The following is a 21,113-nucleotide window of genomic DNA, read 5'->3' on the forward strand; positions in this document are numbered from 1 at the left end:
GATGTATGATCTTGAGAATTTTATATATTACTCCACAGCAAAATTCTCAAGATCATACATCAAATACCAGGATGCTCCACTTTACTCGAATATATGTGAACACTATTTTAGGCACAAATGCAACATAAAATCTTAAATTGCAATTACAACACTGTAATGAAATAAATATAGAACGTGTATAGCATATTACTCTATAGCAAAATTCTCAAGATCATACGATAAATACCCAGAACACTCGGAATTAATCGATTTCCAATATTGTAACAGGAGGATGCCACCACCTGCAACAGGTGTATCATCAGAGGAAGAGCCATAAGGTACCGGTATGCGAAAATTATGATTAGTAAAATTCCTCATTTTCCAAGCTGCATTCGGATTTTTATGGTTAATTAATGTCCATTGTTCTACCTCTTCGGTGTCCCTATTTTTAATCTTCCAAATAAACAGAGTTGGGCGCTCTTTCAAAGATGTCAAATAATATCTGAATGTCCTGTCTTGCATGGGTGTTTTGACAAGCTCGTAATCTCTGAACGCCTCGCAGTTCAGATCATAAGCAAAAACGGTCAGCACAATAACATCATCGATTGTATTTTTATGGACCCAATAAATCACTCCATCAAGACAACGGCTATTGGTGGTACTCCGCCAAGCCAAGCTCTTGGTTAGTGAACTAGGAAAACATTTGTAGTCTATTGGGTTCCAATAGTTCGATCCAATAGTCAAAATCGCGGCATTGGTACACTCTTTGCTTGTGATGCGTCCATAAGTCATACCCAGAACTTTGAATACCTTGTGTACAGGATCAAACCCTAATGCATACCAATATTTGAAAGATCTCACATACTTCTTAGTTATTGCAGGAAGCTTGATAAAATCCCGGGTTCTTATGTTTAAAAGACCGATAAAAGTTGAATTTGGATTAAAGAGACAAATTAGGTCGTTGCATATATTGGACATGTATAAATAATTGTTGTAGTGGGTCCTCCATATTTGGAGTGTGTACACACAATATTGTCATTTGTTGACAATGGTGTAAAAAGCCACTGAAGTGCATTATTGTGGACATGCAAAGTCCAAAGTGGTGGGCACCTAGCATGAAGAAAATGGTGCATAAAGTCTCCAAAGTTAGGCGTGGGATTTGTGCATGAGGAAAGTGAAGTTCTTCTGTCCTATAAAAGCAGAAGGACGAAGCTCAGTATATGCATCCCTCAATCCTCATAAGTGAGTTATAAGTGTAATAATAAGAGCAGTCTTTAAGTCTCTTGTGTATATTACTCTTATTGTAATCTCTGAGTGTGATCAATAAAATCCTAGTGCAACCGCAGTGAGGACGTAGCCAATTTGGTGAACCTCGTTATATTTGTGTCCCTGTTATTCTTGTCTTTATTATTGTGTGTGTGGTCAAATATATTACCCTACGAAAATCCCCTACAAACTGGTATCAGAGCCCGGTTGGGCGAGTAAGGGTGAGGGAAGAGTGAACCACAAAAAATTCACAATAATGGAAGGAGGTAAAATCATGTTCGATAAATTCGACGGGAAAGATTTTGCTTTCTGGAAAATGCAAATAACTGATTATTTGTATTCGAAGAATATGCATCTCCCATTGGAAGGCTCTAAGCCGGATTCCATGGAGAAGGCTGAGTGGGAAAAATTGGATAGGCAGGCGCTAGGTGTGGTCCGGTTGACGCTGGCCAGAAACGTTGCTTTCAATGTGATGAATGCGACAACGACGGTTGACTTGATGAATGCCCTGGAGAACATGTATGAGAAACCATCTGCTACAAATAAGGTATTCCTTATGCGTAGACTGTTTGGTTTACGGATGCATGAAGGAACCACAATGGCTGATCATATTAATGATTATAATGTGATCACGAGGCAACTTAGTTCGGTAAAAATAGATTTTGATGACGAGATAAAAGCCTTAATTTTGTTATCCTCGTTACCTAGTAGTTGGGATACTACTGTCACTGCAATTAGTAGTTCGCAAGGACAAGAAAAGCTCAAGTTTGACGAGGTACGAGATCTAATTCTGAGCGAAAGTATTCGCAAGAAGGAATTAGGTGAGACCTCCGGAGTCAATGATGGGAGTGGTTTAGTTGCAGAGGGTAGAGGAAGGAAAAATTATAGAGGTGGTCATCATGGGAGATCTAAGTCACGAGTGAAAGGTGGCCCGACTTGTTGGAATTGTGGTGAGAGTGGACATGTCAGGAGGGATTGTGTGAATCCTAGGAAAAACCGAGAGCAGCGTAATTATGAGGATGGTAGTACGGCGATAGCTGTTGAGAGTGAGGGTGATCTTTTGGCTGTGAGTGTCGAAGATCCGATGGAGTCTTGGGTGTTAGACTCTGGTGTGTCATTTCACGCTACCCCATGTAAAAATTCCTTTCATAAATTTATTGGTGGAAGGTGTGGTACCGCTTACCTGGCGAATGGTAAGGCTATGCCAATTATGGGAAGAGGTGATGTGAAAATCCGACGACCCCGACCGGGGTAGGTGGGAGCTACTGAGATGTCATGTTCATCCCGAACTTGAAAAAGAAATTGATATCTGTTGGAAAGCTCGATGAAGCAGGCTACAAGGTTGTCTTTGAGGGGAGTTCCTGGAAAATAGTCAAGGAAGCTATGGTAGTAGCTCGTGGGACTAAGAGTGGAACTTTGTACACCACTGCAGGGTGTTGTGACACGAGTAGAGTAGTTGCTGGAGGGATGAAGTCTAAAATTGTTTCACGAGACTTGTCGCGGGATCCGAAAACTATGCATAGTGGGCCTTACACTAAGCACCGTGTGAGTAAAGTCGGTGGCTTGAAGGCAGAAGGTGGTCCGAGAACGCACAAGGTGAAACTGGCACGCTGGGATGTGTGCGGAAATTCAAGTAATTCCAAGGAGGCACGAAAGGGTATTTCGTTCAGGTGGGAGTGCACGCCCCGAGGAACGATGGGTGAAACCCGACATGTATGGTTGCCGTTGGGAACAGACTTGGATGATAATGGGTCGAGGTTGGACTGTACCTCGATTGGGCTCTTGCAGTCAGCATGAGTGAAGACGCGGTTGTATTAGGTGGATCGGGTAAATGAGGTGTTTCAGTGGTACCTCCAAAAAATGTCGGAGGTGGGAGATTGTTGTAGTGGGTCCTCCATATTTGGAGTGTGTACACACAATATTGTCATTTGTTGACAATGGTGTAAAAAGCCACTGAAGTGCATTATTGTGGACATGCAAAGTCCAAAGTGGTGGGCACCTAGCATGAAGAAAATGGTGCATAAAGTCTCCAAAGTTAGGCGTGGGATTTGTGCATGAGGAAAGTGAAGTTCTTCTGTCCTATAAAAGCAGAAGGACGAAGCTCAGTATATGCATCCCTCAATCCTCATAAGTGAGTTATAAGTGTAATAATAAGAGCAGTCTTTAAGTCTCTTGTGTATATTACTCTTATTGTAATCTCTGAGTGTGATCAATAAAATCCTAGTGCAACCGCAGTGAGGACGTAGCCAATTTGGTGAACCTCGTTATATTTGTGTCCCTGTTATTCTTGTCTTTATTATTGTGTGTGTGGTCAAATATATTACCCTACGAAAATCCCCTACAATAATTACTCATAGGAAAATCAGACGAAGATAATTTCTTCCCTCTGATCAAAGAGTCAGTTGTTTTTGGCTTTGCCACAGGCAAAGTGGTCGTTTTGGGGGTGTTGTCATCGTTAAGCTCGAATGAGATAACATAGTCTTGTCCCCAAATACTCGAGCGTGCCACAAAAGCAAGTTTTGGGTGTTTATCATATGAACGAGAATGTCTAACCAAGAATGCTTGTATGGTTAATGTATCATCCCAGTGTTTCGAAACACACTTGCATCTCGACAATGACTTGGATGGCAGCCTCGTCAAGATTTCAATTTTAATTTCTTCAGGAATATCGTCTGCATCAGATGCAGCACTCGTATTGCAGTGCTCTACATTCAACTCCATGGAACTATCAACTATGCTAGTAACTAGAATTCAACCCACAAGACCACTTTATTAAGACGGTTTAAATTCAATCAAAATCGCAACAGAACACGAAAAGGAACACAATATTCAAAACTTATTTTGATCAAAGTAATTGTGTTTATGTGAAAACGTTATAATTAAGGCAGCCACAAAGGGTTTTTGACTTATTTTACAATGAAGAAACCCTAGTACTATTATATTTTGTGGACACCGGCGCAGCAGAGGCCCAACATCCAACACGGGGTGGCCCATGCTTCTGTACAACATATAATATCTTAGAATTATTATATCCCTTACCTTAATTATCTAACACAATTTGGAAACCGATAAAATTCTGTAATATATCCTATATAGACCGCAAAATAACACTTTCCTAAAATCAATTGAGAACTAACTGAAACTGTCTAAACTGAATTGAATTTAATGGAGCTGAATTGAAATGAAATGAACTGAACTGAAATAAGAGTTGATTTGTGAAGAAAAGAGTTGAACTGAACTGAATGAAATTGAACTAAACTAACTGAATAGAGCTGAACCGAACTGAATTGAAATAAGCTGACTTGATTCATTGACAAGAGATCACGTGAAAGCTAATTTAATACACGGTTTTAATAAAAAAAAAACATTAAAAATAAAGTTCGTATTTTTTTTTTGTTCCAACGAAGCGCGCACTTAGTCGCATTACAATAGAGAGGAGGAGGAATCGAACCTGGGACCAATTGTCCACAATACCTCCGTCCATAAAGTTCGTATTTATGTACTCCTATATGACATTATATTTCACAAGCTCTTAAAACTTTTAGGAAAAATAAATGCCTTGAAAAACAATAACAAAATTACCACAGCATCACATGGACTTCTACAAGTGTGAGGTAGGAAATCGGATGTACTCATGTACACACCTTCCGCTTGTGTTAACGACACAATCAACGGTGTCTGAATAATCCATAATAAAAATTTGATTGAGAATGAAATTGCATTGATAGATTACCGTCTCACATGAAAAAGAAGGCGAACCTATCAAAATCTCGAATCTTAACATTCACATAGGCAGATGGGAATAACATAAAATGATATACGAGTATATGAAAACTATAATTCAGTATGTTCCTCTATGGCGAACTTCTCAAGATCATACAATAAATACCAAGAATACTCGGAATTAATCAATTTCGAATATTGTAGCAGGGTGCTACCTCCTGCAATAGTCGCCCCTTGAGCGCCGTAAGGTATCACTATGGGAATTTTTTTAGTAAAAATCCTCTTCTTCCAAGCTGCATTCGGATTTTTATGGTTAAATAATGTCCATTGTTCTACCCCATCAGTCGCATCATATTGCATTTTCCAAATTAATAGAGTTGGGCGTTCTTTCAAAGATGTCAAATAGTATCGTCTATGATTTATGGGTGTCGTGACAAGCTCGTTATCTTTGAACGCCTCACGATTCAAATCAAAAGCACCAACAGTTAGCACAATAGAATTACTGATTCTATTTTGGTAATGGACCCAATAAATCACTCCATTAAGACAAAGGCTATTGGTAATACTCCACAAAGGCGAGTTCTTAATCAGCGAGCTAGGTAAAGATTTTAAGTCTACTGGGTTCCAATATTTCGATCCAACAGTGAGTATCGCGGCCTTGGTAGTACACTCTTTGCTTCCACTTTGGTAAATACTACACAGAACTTTGAATACCTTCTGTACAGGATCAAACCCTAATGCATACCAAAATCTGAATAGATCCACAGGCTTGGTAGTTATAGCAGTAGTTATAGCAGGAAGACGGATAAAATCCCGGGTTTTTAGGTTTAAAAGACCGACACACGTTGAAAATGGATCAAAGAGACAAATTAAATAGTTGCATATATTGGACTTGTAAAATGAATTACCCATAAGAAATTCAGTGTAATATACATCATGTCCTCTGACTCGAGACGTAGTTGTTTTCTTCTTTGCTACACTCGTGATCGTGATTTTGGGGGTGTTGTCATCGTTGAGCTCGTATGAGATAACCGAGTCTTTTCTCCAACAAGTCGAGTGTTCCACAAAAGCAAGTTTTGGATGTTTATCATAGGAACGAGAGTGTTTAAGCAAGAACACTTGTATGGTTAATGTATCCTTCCAGTGTTTCGATACACACTTGCATCTCGATAATGATTTCGGTGGCAGCCTTGACAAGATATCAATCTGAATTTCTTCAGGAATGTCTGCATTTGATGTATTCCTCGTATCGCACATCCTCCGCCTTTTGACTCTTCCTTTAACCTTTCGCTCGACATTCATCTCCATGGAACCATCAAATATTCAAGTAACCGTGATTGAACGTTAAAACTTGCAAGATCTTTAATAAAAGACGATTGTTAGTTCGATCAAGACCGCGAAAGAATTGCAAAGGAACAATATTACTCAGAAATTAGTATGATTAAGGCAGCCACGACCCACAAAGGTTATTTATTGAAAAAAAATCATTTGAAATTTGATCATCATACTCCGTAAATTACATACCTAAGTAATAGGTATGTAAGTAGAATTCCTTCGAGTTCCGGCGATTCCGTCAATTTCTTGCGAGGTTGTGTTCACTGTTCAGGCTGGCACGTCGTCGTAAATGGCAATAGGCCAAGTTAATAGAATCGGCAGGGAAAGTGATAGGCGAGGAATCCTACTTTTTTCTTTTTTAACAAACAACTAGTTTTAACACCCGTGCAATGCACGGAATGGTATATGCCATTCATTTGATTTACTTTTACTAAGCTTAAATGACTTTTGTAATGCTGGAAAATTGAGTGGAAATATTATAATTCGTATTATGCAATATCACACATAGTTTACATATTCCATTTGTGGGTGTCTTAGTCAATTGTTTTCCTTTCTATTTTAGTAATAAATTGGTAAATATTTGACCGAACAGAAGGAGTAATCGAAATTAAAGTATCAAAAATACAGTGAGGTTCATTTAACGAAAAGTAATGAAAGTCAAATGATTGATAGAAAAAACATTCAATAGAATCTACTTCATAACAACTCTAAACAATAAGAAAAGGAACCTATATAAAATAAATAGGCCCAACATTAAAATGTACAACCCAAGTTAAAATTAAGATGATTTATTTTTTACAGAGTAAAATGTAATCAATTATGATTAAAGTTGTTTATGGAGATTTGGTGTTTTTGCAAAAAAAATGAACAGTAAACATAAAATATCCAAAAAAAAAAAACTAAATGTACGATATATATCGACGACATTAACGATTGTTGCTTGGTGCGTGGTAGCCTTTGTAGAGGTCACATGTAATTGTTTCAAGCTGACCCGATCGCAGCTACTCGTTATGACCGAGATGTTGCAACGCATCCGCCCTCATTCAAAGATATGTATAGGCGCTTCAGATCCCTCATCACTGGGCACCTATCTCCGCACCCCAACTTGATCGTTTTCCTTTTCTACAATAATTTCTACTTCTCAATTCGGATCGCCTTCGATCGTCTCCTCCATCACCTGCCTTAGCTTATCATCCTTTTTTTATACATTCACATGTAAAAGTGAATCAATTTCATGTACGTTATGCATGTTAAGTAAAAAGTAGCATTAGAACAAATCAAAATGAACAATACGTACACTAATAACAAAATAAACTCCCCTTTTACAAGAATAACAAAAATAACAAAAGATGAGAAAGATTATCAAAAGGAGTGACTTACGGAGTAGTAGAATATGAACGAACAACAAACCCTTAAAGAAGATCATGGTGCTCAATCCCTGGTCAAGCACAATCACAAAAAGAAACTGAAATTTAATTTACCGAAAGAAGTAACAAACCCAACAAAAAACACAAGTGTATCCCTACAAAGTTCACGACATGTACACATAAAACATTTCATGTGTATATAAGGTAAAAAGTAGATTCCATAGGATGGGAAATGGTACATATTATGCATATCTCAACTCGAATACAACAATTATACAAACGGAACAATATGAAGATTTTTAATTTGAGTTAGAGAGACGGGAGAAGTCTAAAAATTAAAACCAGGAAATGAAGTGGCTATATACTTCATGCATGCTATTAGAGCATTAATAATATAACGTTTTTTTTATTACATTCATTAATAGGGAGATGAATGGCTTAATGTTGGTTACAAATTCTAAGTAAATGAGGGAAATTGAAAAGGAAATGTGAAATACATAATTCACAAATTAGGGTAGATGAAAGGTAGTAGTGGAGTAAATAGCTCCAAAGTAATAAAATGAACAATTAAAACGTAGAATAGTAAATCAAAGTAAAGAAGAATATTTATAGATTTCAAATCCTGCGTGACATTTTTAAATCCTGCGTGGCATTTCTAAATCCTATGTGGATTTGTCTACATGGAGTTTATAGGTCATTTTAGCCTAGGCTTTTAATAGTATTTTATAGATACTTTGTATAAGTAATGAGTAGACCTGAAAAACGGGTCAATCGGATCGGATTCGACTTAGGTCAATCAGGTACGGGTTGTTCGTGTTTGCAAGGATTCAAGTTAGGTCAAGTCATTTCGGGTTCAGGTCATTTTCGGGTGGGTTGTTATCTAGTTTTGGGGAAAGGTCAAAATGCGACAACAAACATTTGGGTCTGGTTAAATATGGTCACGTCAATTCGGGTTTCGAGTCATATTCATGTCCTCGAGTCGGGTACGAGTGGGGTTCGGGACGGGTCATTCGAGTCGGGTCAGTTTTGACAGGACTAGTAATAAGATATTCTATGTAACATGTAAGACGTTTCATTCAAGGCCTTTGACCTTTCATGCCAAAAAAATGCCTTTTATTTCTTTTCGAGGCGTTTCTTCATTTAAAAGACCCCAATAAGTAAGGTATTTATAAAAAAAATAAAACTAGTTCAAGTGGAATAGCTCTCTTTTACCAATGACAAAGTGCGTTCATTTAAAACAAAAAAAATGTATTTGTTGCTATTAGGCTAAAACGCTACCAATGAACTTATTTCTACTAGCATATTGGAAATTAAGTAGCAAAATTTACCTGGTACCCCTAAGGTTTAACACTTTCCACGAAATGCCCATTTTTTTTATCCGTAAAACTTTAACTAATCAAAATTTGAGTTTACGAATTCATAAAACGATTTTTTTTCAAATTCGTGTTTACGGAGTATATTACTCTAAAGGCGAACTTCTCAAGATCATACCTTGTATACCAAAACCTAGAATACAATAAGGGAAATATAGACGTTGGTCTTATGTTTGTAACAGTTTCTTTTAATAAGGTAAAGTCAACCATAACAATCAGGGAACAGTTATCAAGAATACAAAACATTAGCTACGCATCAAAATCAACAAGAACACTATAACATGTTACTCTATGGCGAAATTCTCAAGATCATACGATAAATACCAACAACACTCGGAATTAATCTTTTTTGAACATTGTAGCACGGTGCTACCACCTCCAGCAGGTATACACTGAGAGCCGAAAGGCACCTTTATGGGAAAATTAGGAACCGTAAAATTCCTCTTTTTCCAAGCTGCATTCGGATTTTTATGGTTAAATAATGTCCATTGTTCTACCTCTTGAGTCTCATCACCTTTATTAATCTTCCAAATGAACAGAGTTGGGCATTCTTTCAAGGTTGTCAAAAAGTATCCGAGTCTCATATTTCTCGGCCGGTTTCTCGTGACAGCAAGCTCGTTACCTTTGAACGCCTCACGATTCAAATCAAAAGCAACAACGGTTAGCACAATAAAATAATCGGTTGTATATTTAGCGACCCAATAGATGACTCCATTAAGACAAAGGCAATCGGTCCTATACCAATGAAAGTCCTTGGTCATTGAACTAGGTAAACTTTCATCCTCTATTGGCTTCCAATATTTAGATCCAACAGTCAATATCGCGGCCGTGGTTGTAGCACACCCTTTGCTTCTTCTTTCCTTAACATTAATACTCAGAACTTTGAATACATTGTGTACAGGATCAAACCCTAATGCACTCCAAGATATGAACGCGGACTTCATATTTATTTCAGGAAGCTGGATAAAATCGCGGGTTTTTACGTTTATAAGACTGAAACGCTTTAAAGATGGGCTAATGAGACAAATAAGGTCGTTGCAAGTGTTTCGAAACACACTTGCATCTCGACAATGACTTGGGCGGTGGCAGCCTTGACAGGATATCAATCTGAATTTCTTCAGGAACGTCTGCATTTGATGCATCACTCGTATTGGAATTCCGTCCTTTATCTCCGCCTTTAATCTTTTTCTCTACATCCATCTCCATGGAACTATGACTATGCAGCCACGAATAGAGTATTTATATGAGATTCTATCATGAAAATTCTCTCTCTTTAATTATTTCTTTCCTAGTTTCATTCGTATACAATCTCTTTAGTTACTTCTATGGTACAATTTGGAATTTTTCGCTAAATGAGGTTATTTGATAACTAATTGGGATTTTAGGGTTGGTTTTAAATTATTTGAGGTTAGTAGGTCCACAAAAAAATAGTTTAAACGAGTTAACCCCAAGATAAGGACCTGAACTTTCGATTTTTTTCCATTAAGGACCTATACTATATTTTTTTACAGTTAAGGCACTCATTACTATTTGCCGTTAAGTCGATGCCTTAGTTTAGAACACAAATCAAACAAACCCCTTTTGGTTACTTAGACAGACTTAATTTGACGAGTAGAACGCTAAAAGCCTCCCTGTGGATACCATCCCGACTTCCCTAGCTATATTAGTTAGAGACCAGTTGGTTTATTTTTGATAGGTTGCGATAGCCTCATCAAACACGATTTTTGTTCAATCAAAACCGCGACAGAACACTAAAAGGATAAGAACTCGAAACTTATAATAATCAATGTAATTGTGTGTATTTGGCTATTTTATCCTATTTCCCTGTCCTAGTTCTTTTAGAATTCTACCCATTTCCTTAATTATTCTAACACAATTCAGAAACCGATAATCCTAAAATTAATAGAGAACTAAATATTATGGACAATCACAAATTCTTGTATAAATCGAACCTACACAAGTACTACAGTGAGTCGGCCGTTACCTAAAGCATTTTCAGCTTTCCATACCGATGTTTTCCAGTCCATATATATCCCAATTATTATACATTGCCGCGCCTGCCTACATACTCGATTGATATATTCCTATAAATAATAAACCGCTAATAAATAACAACATTCGATGTGAGACACTTCAGGAAATCGATAGTGCGATTGCAACTGAGACTTCGATTTAATAAAAGAGACGCAATCATTTTTATTCATTCTAATCCGGAACCAAAGAACAGAATAATCTTTGGCTTTTTTTTTTTGCATTGTAAAACAGTAATTCAATCTAAGAAGGCGAATCATTGTTGTAACAATGCAATTTGACCTTGTTATCCATCAAAGTCAAATGGGAATAATATAAAAGGCTATATATTACTCTACGGCGAACTTCTCCAGATCATACAACATATACCAATTCCAATACCAAAATAAAGGCTCTGAGGGCTCTACGAAATCTTGAGGCGTTACCTGATGTACCAGGATGCTACTTCCTGCAACACAAGTCCAACGACAGCCGTAATTGAAGATTTTAGGAAAATCATGGGCAATAAAACTCGTCTTATTCCAAGCCACATTCGGATTTTTATGGTTAAACAATGTCCATTGTTGTATCTCATCACTTTCCCAATCCCAAATGAACAGAGTTGGGCACCCTTTTAAGGATGTCAAATAGTAGTACCCGAATGGCCCATCATCTTTGTCAACCAGCTCGTAATCTCTGAAGGTCTCGCAATTCAGATCAAAAGCAACAACGGTTAACATAGTACCATAAAGACCAATTTCAGTTTCGTTGACCCAATAAATCACTCCATCAAGACAAAAGCTATTGTTGCTACTCCGTGAGTTCTCGGTCACTGAACAAGGTAAACATTCATACTCAATTGGTTTCCAATATTTTGATCCAACAGTCAATATCGCGGCCTTGGTACCACACCCTTTGCTTAGATCATTAATACTCAGAACCTTGAATACCTTATTTACAGGATCAAACCCTAATGCATACCAAAATCTGAGGAATGAATCCACACATCCCACCTTTATTGCAGGAAGACGGATAGAATCCTGAGTTTTCACGTTTACAAGACCAACCCTCTTTGTAGACTCATTAAAAATACAAACAAGGTCATTGCATATATTGGACATGTGCTCATGCCATGCAGCGAGACGACGAGTGGAATCCGGCTGATACCCTATTATTACCTCCTCAAAACTCGTCTTTCTCCCATTTTCCCAACTGATAACTACACTCATTGGTGTTGCCTTTGGTACAGTCAAAGGCGTCGTGTTGTGGGTGTTATCGGTCAGCTCAAATAAGAGAATCGAGTTAAATTTTCCAGGCACCGATTGTGCCAGTGCCATAACGGAACGTTTAGAATGTATATTATATGAAAGAGATTGATTAAGTAAGAATGCTTTAATGGTTAATGTATCTTTCCAATGTTTCGATACAAACTTGCATCTTGACAATGACTCGGGTGGCAGCCTTGACAAGATTTCAATCTGAATTTCTTCAGGAATGTCTTCAAATGATGGATCGCTCATATTGAACGCTAAATGTCGCAAGATCACTTGACTATGACGGCTTCTATTTCGATCAAGACCTAGAAAGAATAGAAAAGAAACAACCACGCAAAAATGCTTCAATTAGAGAAAGATACTCAAGCTTCCTACACACCTCATATAGCTCGGATTTAAGGTTTTCGTTTTATTTAAGAAACATCTCATTCATTTGTTTTTTGGCCGGTTTTTTTGTGAAAATTTTGAGAGCATTTCAAAGCTTCGACATACAAAAAATTTATACCTGCAATAACAATTTCCAAAAGCAACCAGCTTTAACACCAATTTATACAACAATAACTTTCCCCAATACCATTCTTTACACCACTATGTTTAACAATCACTATCATATTACCATTACCGTAACAAAATACTCCCTCCGTCCCCGTCATTTGTTTACAAGTTCTATTTTTGGGCGTCTCAGTCTTGATTACTGAGAAATTCTTGCGTCCTCTCGGCGAACGTCCGGACGTCCTCCCTACACTCAAAGAAGAATTTTATAATATTTAATTCCCATTTTGGTGCTCCTTCTTTGTGGGTAGGGAGGACATCCTCCAGGAGGACGCAAGAATTTCTCATCGTTTACCTTTCTATTTTAGGAATGTCTTTTGATCCTCACCACTCAATTTGGTCCACTTGTCAACTAATAATTGACGCCCCTTCCTTTCTTTGGTCTTTGTGCCAAAATCAAAGATAAACAAATGAGCAGGACGAAGGGAGTATCAAATTAATAACAATGACTAGCGCAAATTCAAAAGAGAGACTAATTAAGCCCCAACCATACGAAGTATAACAAGAGAGACTAATTAAGCCCCATGATCGGTTTTATATTCAGGGCTTGCCTGGAATCCATGGAATTATTAAGGGGTAAGTTTTATTGGGCGATAATTACTGGAGAAATTAATTAGTGGGGTAATGAGTTACTTGATGATATGTTTGGCATAAGAGTAATGATTACTGAGTAGATCTTTTACTCCCTTAATTATTACTCGGGGGGAGGGTGGGTAATGTATTACCCCTTCACAAGGATAATAATTCCAGGAGGTGAATAATTACCCGCATAACAAACATGGGAAATACACCTCACATATTACTCCCCTATTCATTTCTCTTCTATTACCCTCAATCCAAGCAAGCCCCTAAAAGGAACGATTAAACAAAAAGTAAGAAGAACAAATTACTACTATTATCAATCGGAAACAATTACCCAATTAGAATTATAAACCCTAAAACAAAAATTAAATCATAACACCAAAAATTACATACCTATTATTCAAGTAATAGGTACGCAAGAAGAATTCCTTCGAGTTCCGGCTATTTCTTGCGAGGTTGTGTTCAGGTTGGCGCGCCGTCGTGAAGCGTGGTGGTAAAAGGGGAAGGTAAAGTAAAATAGTGTGATTTTTGGTCAAGACGTTTTAATTCAAGATTTCTAATAATCCCCTTTTTATTTAAGATTATTTAAATTAATTTAAGTACGTCTTAACTTAAATACCTAATTCCATTTAGGGTAGGTCTCTTAAGAGACGGTCTCTCAATAAGTTTATTGAGATTGAGAGACTATTTTACAATTTTAAGAAAAAATACTACTAAAGGTAATAAAATAGGTATAAGTGACGATTAAAGATAAAATGGATACATTTATTGTGTAAATAGGTACGGAATTACTATGTCACGATCGACAACAAAAGGATCACGAAATATAAATAAAAGATTACGGAAGACTGGTCTCTCAACAGTTTATTGAAAGACCGTCTAACCCAAGTTTTAGTGTTCCGTTTAAAGTAAGAATTTAGGAAGGTAATAAGTAAAGGCGTCAATAATTGACACGACTCGAAAACATGACATGAACCCAACACGAAGTTAGCGGTGTGACCCATTGAAGTAATTGGGTTGACACGACATGGCACGAAACTTAATGGCTCGGGTTAGGGTTGACGTCTTTTGACACGAACCAAACACGAATAACGCATTTATTTAAAATTTTCATAATATATTTGGCTTGATTCAATAATTTAACAAAACAACTTAAAAATTAGCATTTTGATTCCTAATTGTTGGGATAATAGGGTAATAGAAATCGAGAGGAGAGAATTGCATAAGAGTAATTGTCGTATTATATTCGTTCGTATCTCAAACAATTACAATGGTGTTGCATTTATACTACTCCAAAGATTCTAAAGATAATATCGTATCTTTTAATAGTAGTAGCATAATATAACTTATTCTATACTATTGATATTATTACGATTACGGTATATCACAATATAGAGTAATACCTTGTAACATAGTGTTATAAAACTTAGTTTATTGGGTTAAGCGGGTTAAAAATACCTTGTAAGTTGTAACATAGTGTTATAAAACTTATTTATCCTAGTCCGGAACCAAAGAACAGAATAATCTTTGGCATTTTTTTTTGGCATTGTACAACAGCAGTTCAACCTATAAGGAAAATTTTAATTGTCGCAAGCAGTGCTAGTACAGAACTACAGACAGACGTTAACCTGAAAAGACCTCAAATGCAGTTGAAAACCTGGGACATATGTTTCATTCAGGGAATTAAAATGATCAAAAAATTTACCTTGTTTACCATCAATGTCAAACGGAGACAATCCGACAATACAAGAATGATCGGAGTATATATTACTCCACAGCGAAATTCTCAAGATCATATGTGAACACTATTTTAAGCACCAATGCACCATAAAATCTTAAATTGCATTTACAACACTGTAGTGAAAAAAATATAGAACATGTATAGCATATTACTCTATGGCAAAATTCTCGAGATCATACGATAAATACTCAGAACACTCGGAATTAATCGATTTCCAATATTGTAACAGGAGGATGCCACCACCTGCAACAGGTGTATCATCAGAGGAAGAGCCATAAGGTACCGGTATGGGAAAATTATGATTAGTAAAATTCCTCATTTTCCAAGCTGCATTCGGATTTTTATGGTTAATTAATGTCCATTGTTCTACCTCTTCGGTGTCCCTATTTTTAATCTTCCAAATAAACAGAGTTGGACGCTCTTTCAAAGATGTCAAATAATATCTGAATGTCCTGTCTCGCATGGGTGTTTTGACAAGCTCGTAATCTCTGAACGCCTCGCAGTTCAGATCATAAGCAAAAACGGCCAGCACAATAACATCATCGATTGTATTTTTATGGACCCAATAAATCACTCCATCAAGACAACGGCTATTGGTGGTACTCCGCCAAGCCAAGCTCTTGGTCAGTGAACTAGGAAAACATTTGTAGTCTATTGGGTTCCAATAGTTCGATCCAATAGTCAAAATCACGGCATTGGTACACTCTTTGCTTGTGATGCGTCCATAAGTCATACCCAGAACTTTGAATACCTTGTGTCCAGGATCAAACCCTAATGCATACCAATATTTGAAAGATCTCACATACTTCTTAGTTATTGCAGGAAGCTTGATAAAATCCCGGGTTCTTATGTTTAAAAGACCGATAAAAGTTGAATTTGGATTAAAGAGACAAATTAGGTCGTTGCATATATTGGACATGTATAAATAATTACTCATAGGAAAATCAGTGGAAGATAAAGTCTTCCCTCTGATCAAAGAGTCGGTTGTTTTTGCCGTTGCCACAGGAAAAGTCGTCGTTTTGGGGGTGTTGTCATCGTTAAGCTCGAATGAGATAACATAGTCTTGACCCCAAATGCTCGAGCGTGCCACAAAAGCAAGTTTTGGGTGTTTATCATATGAACGAGAGTGTCTAACCAAGAATGCTTGTATGGTTAATGTATCATTCCAGTGTTTCGAAACACGCTTGAGTCTCGACAATGACTTGGATGGCAGCCTCGTCAAGATTTCAATTTTAATTTCTTCAGGAATATCGTCCGAATCTGATGCAGCACCCGTATTCAACTCCATGGAACTATCAACTATGCTAGTAACCATAATTCAACTCACAAGATCACGGAAAAGAACACAATTCAAAACTTATTTTAATCAAAGTATGTGTGTGTATGTGAAGACGTTATAATTAAGGCAGCCACAAAGGGATTTTGACTTTTTTGTACAATGAAGAAACCCTAGTACTATTATATTTTGTGGACACCGGCGCAGCAGAGGCCCAACACCAAACACGCTTCCGCACAACATACAATATCCTAGTCCTTTTAGAATTCTATCCCTTACCTTAATTATTCTAACACAATTCGAAAACCGATAATTCTCTTATATATTCTACATATACGGCAGAATAACCCTTTCCTAAAATCAATTGAAACTAAATATCACGGACAATCATTATTAATAGAATATCGTAAATATGTTAATTATTTGTTAAATGATTTCGTGTATATCTTTTGCATATTTCTAGGATATTAGTTCCTTATTTATCGCTACCTAACTTGTACATATACCCGACGTTTAAAAGTAAAATAAAAATCTGATTATTAAAATTCGACCAAGTTATTGTTGGATTATTATGATCCAAAATAAGTTTAAGGTTGTTTCCTAATTATTAGTTAGTGGTTTATGTGCTTCCTAATTTGTAGTTAATAGTTATTATGATAACTACTAGTTAGCTTAGTTAGGACTAACCATGATTTGAGATCATGGGATATTTAGTTTAATGTGTAAGCCTATAAAAAGGCTAGTAATGTAATGGAAATAATTGAGTCAGTTTACCAGAATTTTCTACCTATGTTTCACTCTCCTCTCTAATTTTTAGTCTATCAGTTATTTACCAGAGATGACATAAAAAAACGACACGTAAATGCAAATTTAATTGATGAACGTTAACTTGATGCATTGACAAGAGATCACGTGAACGCTAATTTAATTGACGATGAACGCTAACTGGATGCATTGATAAGAGATCACGTGAACGCTAACTTGATGCATTGACAACTATGACAAGAGATCACGTGAACGCTAATTTAATAGACGGTTTTAATAAAAAAAACATAAAAAAAGTTCGTATTTATGTATACTGTATAGTAAGTACTCCGTATATTACAAAGGCAGATGGGAATAACATAAAATGATATACTGAGTATATGAAAACTATAATTCAGTATGTTCCTCTATGGCGAACTTCTCAAGATCATACAATAAATACCAAGAATACTCGGAATTAATCAATTTCGAATGTTGTAGCAGGGTGCTACCTCCTGCAATAGTCGCCCCTTGAGCGCCGTAAGGTACCATTATGGGATTTTTTTTTAGTAAAACTCCTTTTCTTCCAAGCTGCATTCGGATTTTTATGGTTAAATAATGTCCATTGTTCTACCCCATCAGTCGCATCATATTGCATTTTCCAAATTAATAGAGTTGGGCGTTCTTTCAAAGATGTCAAATAGTATCGTCTGTGATTTATAGGTGTCGTGACAAGCTCGTTATCTCTGAACGCCTCACGATTCAAATCAAAAGCACCAACAGTTAACACAATAGAATTACCGTTTGTATTTTGACAATGGACCCAATAAATCACTCCATTAAGACAAACGCTATTGCTGATACTCCGCAAAGGCGAGTTCTTAATCAGCGAGCTAGGTAAAGATTTTAAGTCTACTGGCTTCCAATATTTCGATCCAACAGTCAGTATCGCGGCCTTGGTAGTACACTCTTTGCTTCCACTTTGGTAAATACTACACATAATTTTGAATACCTTATGTACAGGATCAAACCCTAATGCATACCAAAATCTGAATAGATCCACAGGCTTGGTAGTTATAGCAGTAGTTATAGCAGGAAGACGGATAAAATCCCGGGTTTTTAGGTTTAAAAGACCGACACACGTTGAAAATGGATCAAAGAGACAAATTAAATAGTTGCATATATTGGACTTGTAAAAAGAATTACCCATAAGAAATTCTGTGTAATATACATCATGTCCTCTGACCCGAGACGTAGTTGTTTTCTTCTTTGCTACACTCGTGATCGTGATTTTGGGGGTGTTGTCATCGTTGAGCTCGTATGAGATAACCGAGTCTTTTCTCCAACAAGTCGAGTGTTCCACAAAAGCAAGTTTTGGATGTTTATCATAGGAACGAGAGTGTTTAAGCAAGAACACTTGTATGGTTAATGTATCCTTCCAGTGTTTCGATACACACTTGCATCTCGATAATGATTTCGGTGGCAGCCTTGACAAGATATCAATCTGAATTTCTTCAGGAATGTCTGCATTTGATGTATTCCTCGTATTGCACTTCTGCCTTTTAACTCTGCCTTTAACCTTTCGCTCGATATTCATCTCCCTGGAACTATCAAAACTCGCAAGATCTCTAAATCAAGACCGCGAAAGAATTGCAAAGGGACAATATTATTCGGAACTTATTATACTCCCTCCGTCCCGGTCATTTGTTGTCCTTTGGTTTTGGCACAAAGACCAAGGAAATGGGAGGGGGCCAATGACTAAATGACAAGTGGAATAAATTGAGTGGGACGGAGGGAGTATATGATTAAGGCAGCCACGACCCACAAAGGTTATTAATTGAAAAAAATCATTTGAAATTTGATCATCATACTCGGTAAATTACATACCTAAGTAATAGGTATGTAAGTAGAATTCCTTCGAGTTCCGGCGATTCCGTCAATTTCTTGCGAGGTTGTGTTCACTGTTCAGGCTGGCACGTCATCGTGAGGCGTGGTGGGGGCAAATGGCGAAGTTAATAGAATCGGCGGGGAAAGTGATAGGCGAGTAATCATACTCTTTTCTTTTTTTAACAATACCTTGTGTAGGTAATGAGTAGACCTGAAAAACGGGTAAATCGGATTGGATTCGGCTCAGGTCAATCAGTTACGGGTTGTTCGGGTTTGCAAGAATTCAAGTTAGGTCAAGTCATTCGATTTCAGGTCATTTTTGGGTGGGTTGTTGTTATTTAGTTTTGGGGAAAGGTCAAAATGCGACAACAAACAATTGGGTCTGGTTAAATATGGTCAGGTCAATTCCTGTTTCGAGTCATATTCATGCGACAAAAAATGTATTTGTTGCTATTAGGCTAGAACGGCACAAATGAACTTATTTCTACTAGCATATTGGAAATTAAGTAGCAAATTTCACCTGGTACTCGTTTAACACTTTCCATGAAATACCCATTTTTTTTTATCCGCAAAACTTTTACTGATCAAAATTTGAGTTTACGAATTCATAAAATGATTTTTTTCAAATTCGTATTACGGAGTATTACTCTAAGGCGAACTTCTCAAGATCATACCTTGCAGAGGCGGTTTTGGGTTCGGTGCAGGGATTCACCCGCACCCCCTTTGTTCAGTAAAATTAAATATAGTTGATGGGGCATATTCTGCACCGCTGACCAAAGTCAACATATTGAGCAAGGTCAAAGATATCCACAGCAAAGTCAACAACTTAGACAGCCTAGCCGATGAAGCTCATCGGCCTGTCACCCAGGTCTCGGCCAGACAACTAGCCAGCCGGGACACACATCCGCGTACTCACATCCAAGACCCTCGGCGAGCCTGCCACAGGTCCATCGGCCGAGGGTACAACGGTCTTTCCACCTGATAGCCACTTGGCCACTTGGCCACTACGTGACAAAAGGTGAATGCCTATAAATACTCCTCAACCTTCATTGAGGAAAGGATCCACAAATTGACCTAATAACCACTATTCATCTGGTATTATCTTCCTTATCTCTCTACAATACACTCTTAGCCAAGTTACAACAACTTCTCTCTAAGTTTACTGACTTGAGCGTCGGAGTGAGTACGCTCGGCCAAAGCCGAGCCCTCAGTTTGTTCATCGTTTCAGGAGACCCCAAGAAGGATTCAAGCAAGGACATCGTTCTACTAGCTACGAGTGGTATCAAACATCTGCTCTGGAATTACGCTCGGAACAATTGGCGCCGTCTGTGGGGAAGGCACACTAAAAGCTAGTCACATTCATTCCCAAACAACAAAAACAAAAACACAAGAAAAACCCACCCCAAAAGCTAATAAGATGTCAAAATAACAAGTAGTCGTGACCGACGAAATCGAGCTACACCAGGATGATACATTTCACCATTCTGGAGTAGTACAACCCTCCACCGGCGGAGTAGTCCAACCGGAATTCGGAATGCCGATAACACCGGACACACCGCCGCCCGTCAACCAGGTCACCATCATGGGACAGGTGGTTGACGTAGCAAAACTGAAGACACTCCTGGACCTAGTTGGGAGTGCACCAGCTCACACAGGCACGCCGACACGAGCGACGGAAGCCATCCAGGAGACCAGGGCCCAGGGCGTGACTCCAAGAAACTTGAACGGAGCACTGGGAGAAGCAGACCCTATCAAGACACCGGAGGAGCCCAAAGTGGTCGTGGTGAACATAAGTCCATCTCGCACTCGGGAGAGGACAGCGTCGCCGCAACACCGACGAGGCACCCCCCGGGGGAACCAGCGAAGCCCGACTCAGGAGAGTCGGAGAAGAAGCCCAAGTCGGAGAAGGAGTCCTTCCCGCTACGAGGAGAGAAGCCGGACTAGGAATGTGAGGAGTCGGTCGCCGCGTGTCATTCGACACGTGGTCAAACAGCCCCTCAGTGA

At 38.0% G+C, this 21,113-nt stretch overlaps 3 protein-coding genes across 3 annotated transcripts; all 3 read right to left on the reverse strand.

The window, feature by feature from the left end:
- Positions 1-5,079: 5,079 nt before the first annotated feature.
- On the reverse strand, positions 5,080-6,276 carry LOC141594560 (putative F-box protein At1g30930). Its single transcript, XM_074414571.1, has one exon. It carries the CDS (start codon positions 6,274-6,276, stop codon positions 5,080-5,082), a length of 1,197 nt encoding a protein of 398 aa, XP_074270672.1.
- Positions 6,277-11,156: 4,880 nt separating this feature from the next.
- Positions 11,157-14,009, reverse strand: LOC141594050 (F-box protein DOR-like). Its single transcript, XM_074414262.1, has 2 exons — positions 13,855-14,009; positions 11,157-12,632 (listed from the first exon to the last, which is right to left on the reverse strand). The coding sequence occupies exon 2, from the start codon at positions 12,571-12,573 to the stop codon at positions 11,404-11,406; it is 1,170 nt and encodes a 389-aa protein (XP_074270363.1). The 5' UTR covers positions 12,574-12,632; positions 13,855-14,009; the 3' UTR covers positions 11,157-11,403.
- Positions 14,010-15,350: 1,341 nt separating this feature from the next.
- Positions 15,351-16,517, reverse strand: LOC141594561 (putative F-box protein At3g52320). Its single transcript, XM_074414572.1, has one exon. The coding sequence runs from the start codon at positions 16,515-16,517 to the stop codon at positions 15,351-15,353; it is 1,167 nt and encodes a 388-aa protein (XP_074270673.1).
- Between the last annotated feature and the right edge of the window lie 4,596 nt (positions 16,518-21,113).

This window comes from Silene latifolia, chromosome 8 (assembly GCF_048544455.1).
Source record: "Silene latifolia isolate original U9 population chromosome 8, ASM4854445v1, whole genome shotgun sequence".
Classification (NCBI taxonomy): Eukaryota; Viridiplantae; Streptophyta; class Magnoliopsida; order Caryophyllales; family Caryophyllaceae; genus Silene; species Silene latifolia.

Excerpts from the sequence above, each read along its gene's own strand:
- LOC141594050 (XM_074414262.1), bottom strand. The coding sequence starts at position 12,573 with ATGAGCGATCCATCATTTGAAGACATTCCTGAAGAAATTCAGATTGAA.
- LOC141594560 (XM_074414571.1), bottom strand. The coding sequence starts at position 6,276 with ATGGAGATGAATGTCGAGCGAAAGGTTAAAGGAAGAGTCAAAAGGCGG.
- LOC141594561 (XM_074414572.1), bottom strand. The coding sequence starts at position 16,517 with ATGGTTACTAGCATAGTTGATAGTTCCATGGAGTTGAATACGGGTGCT.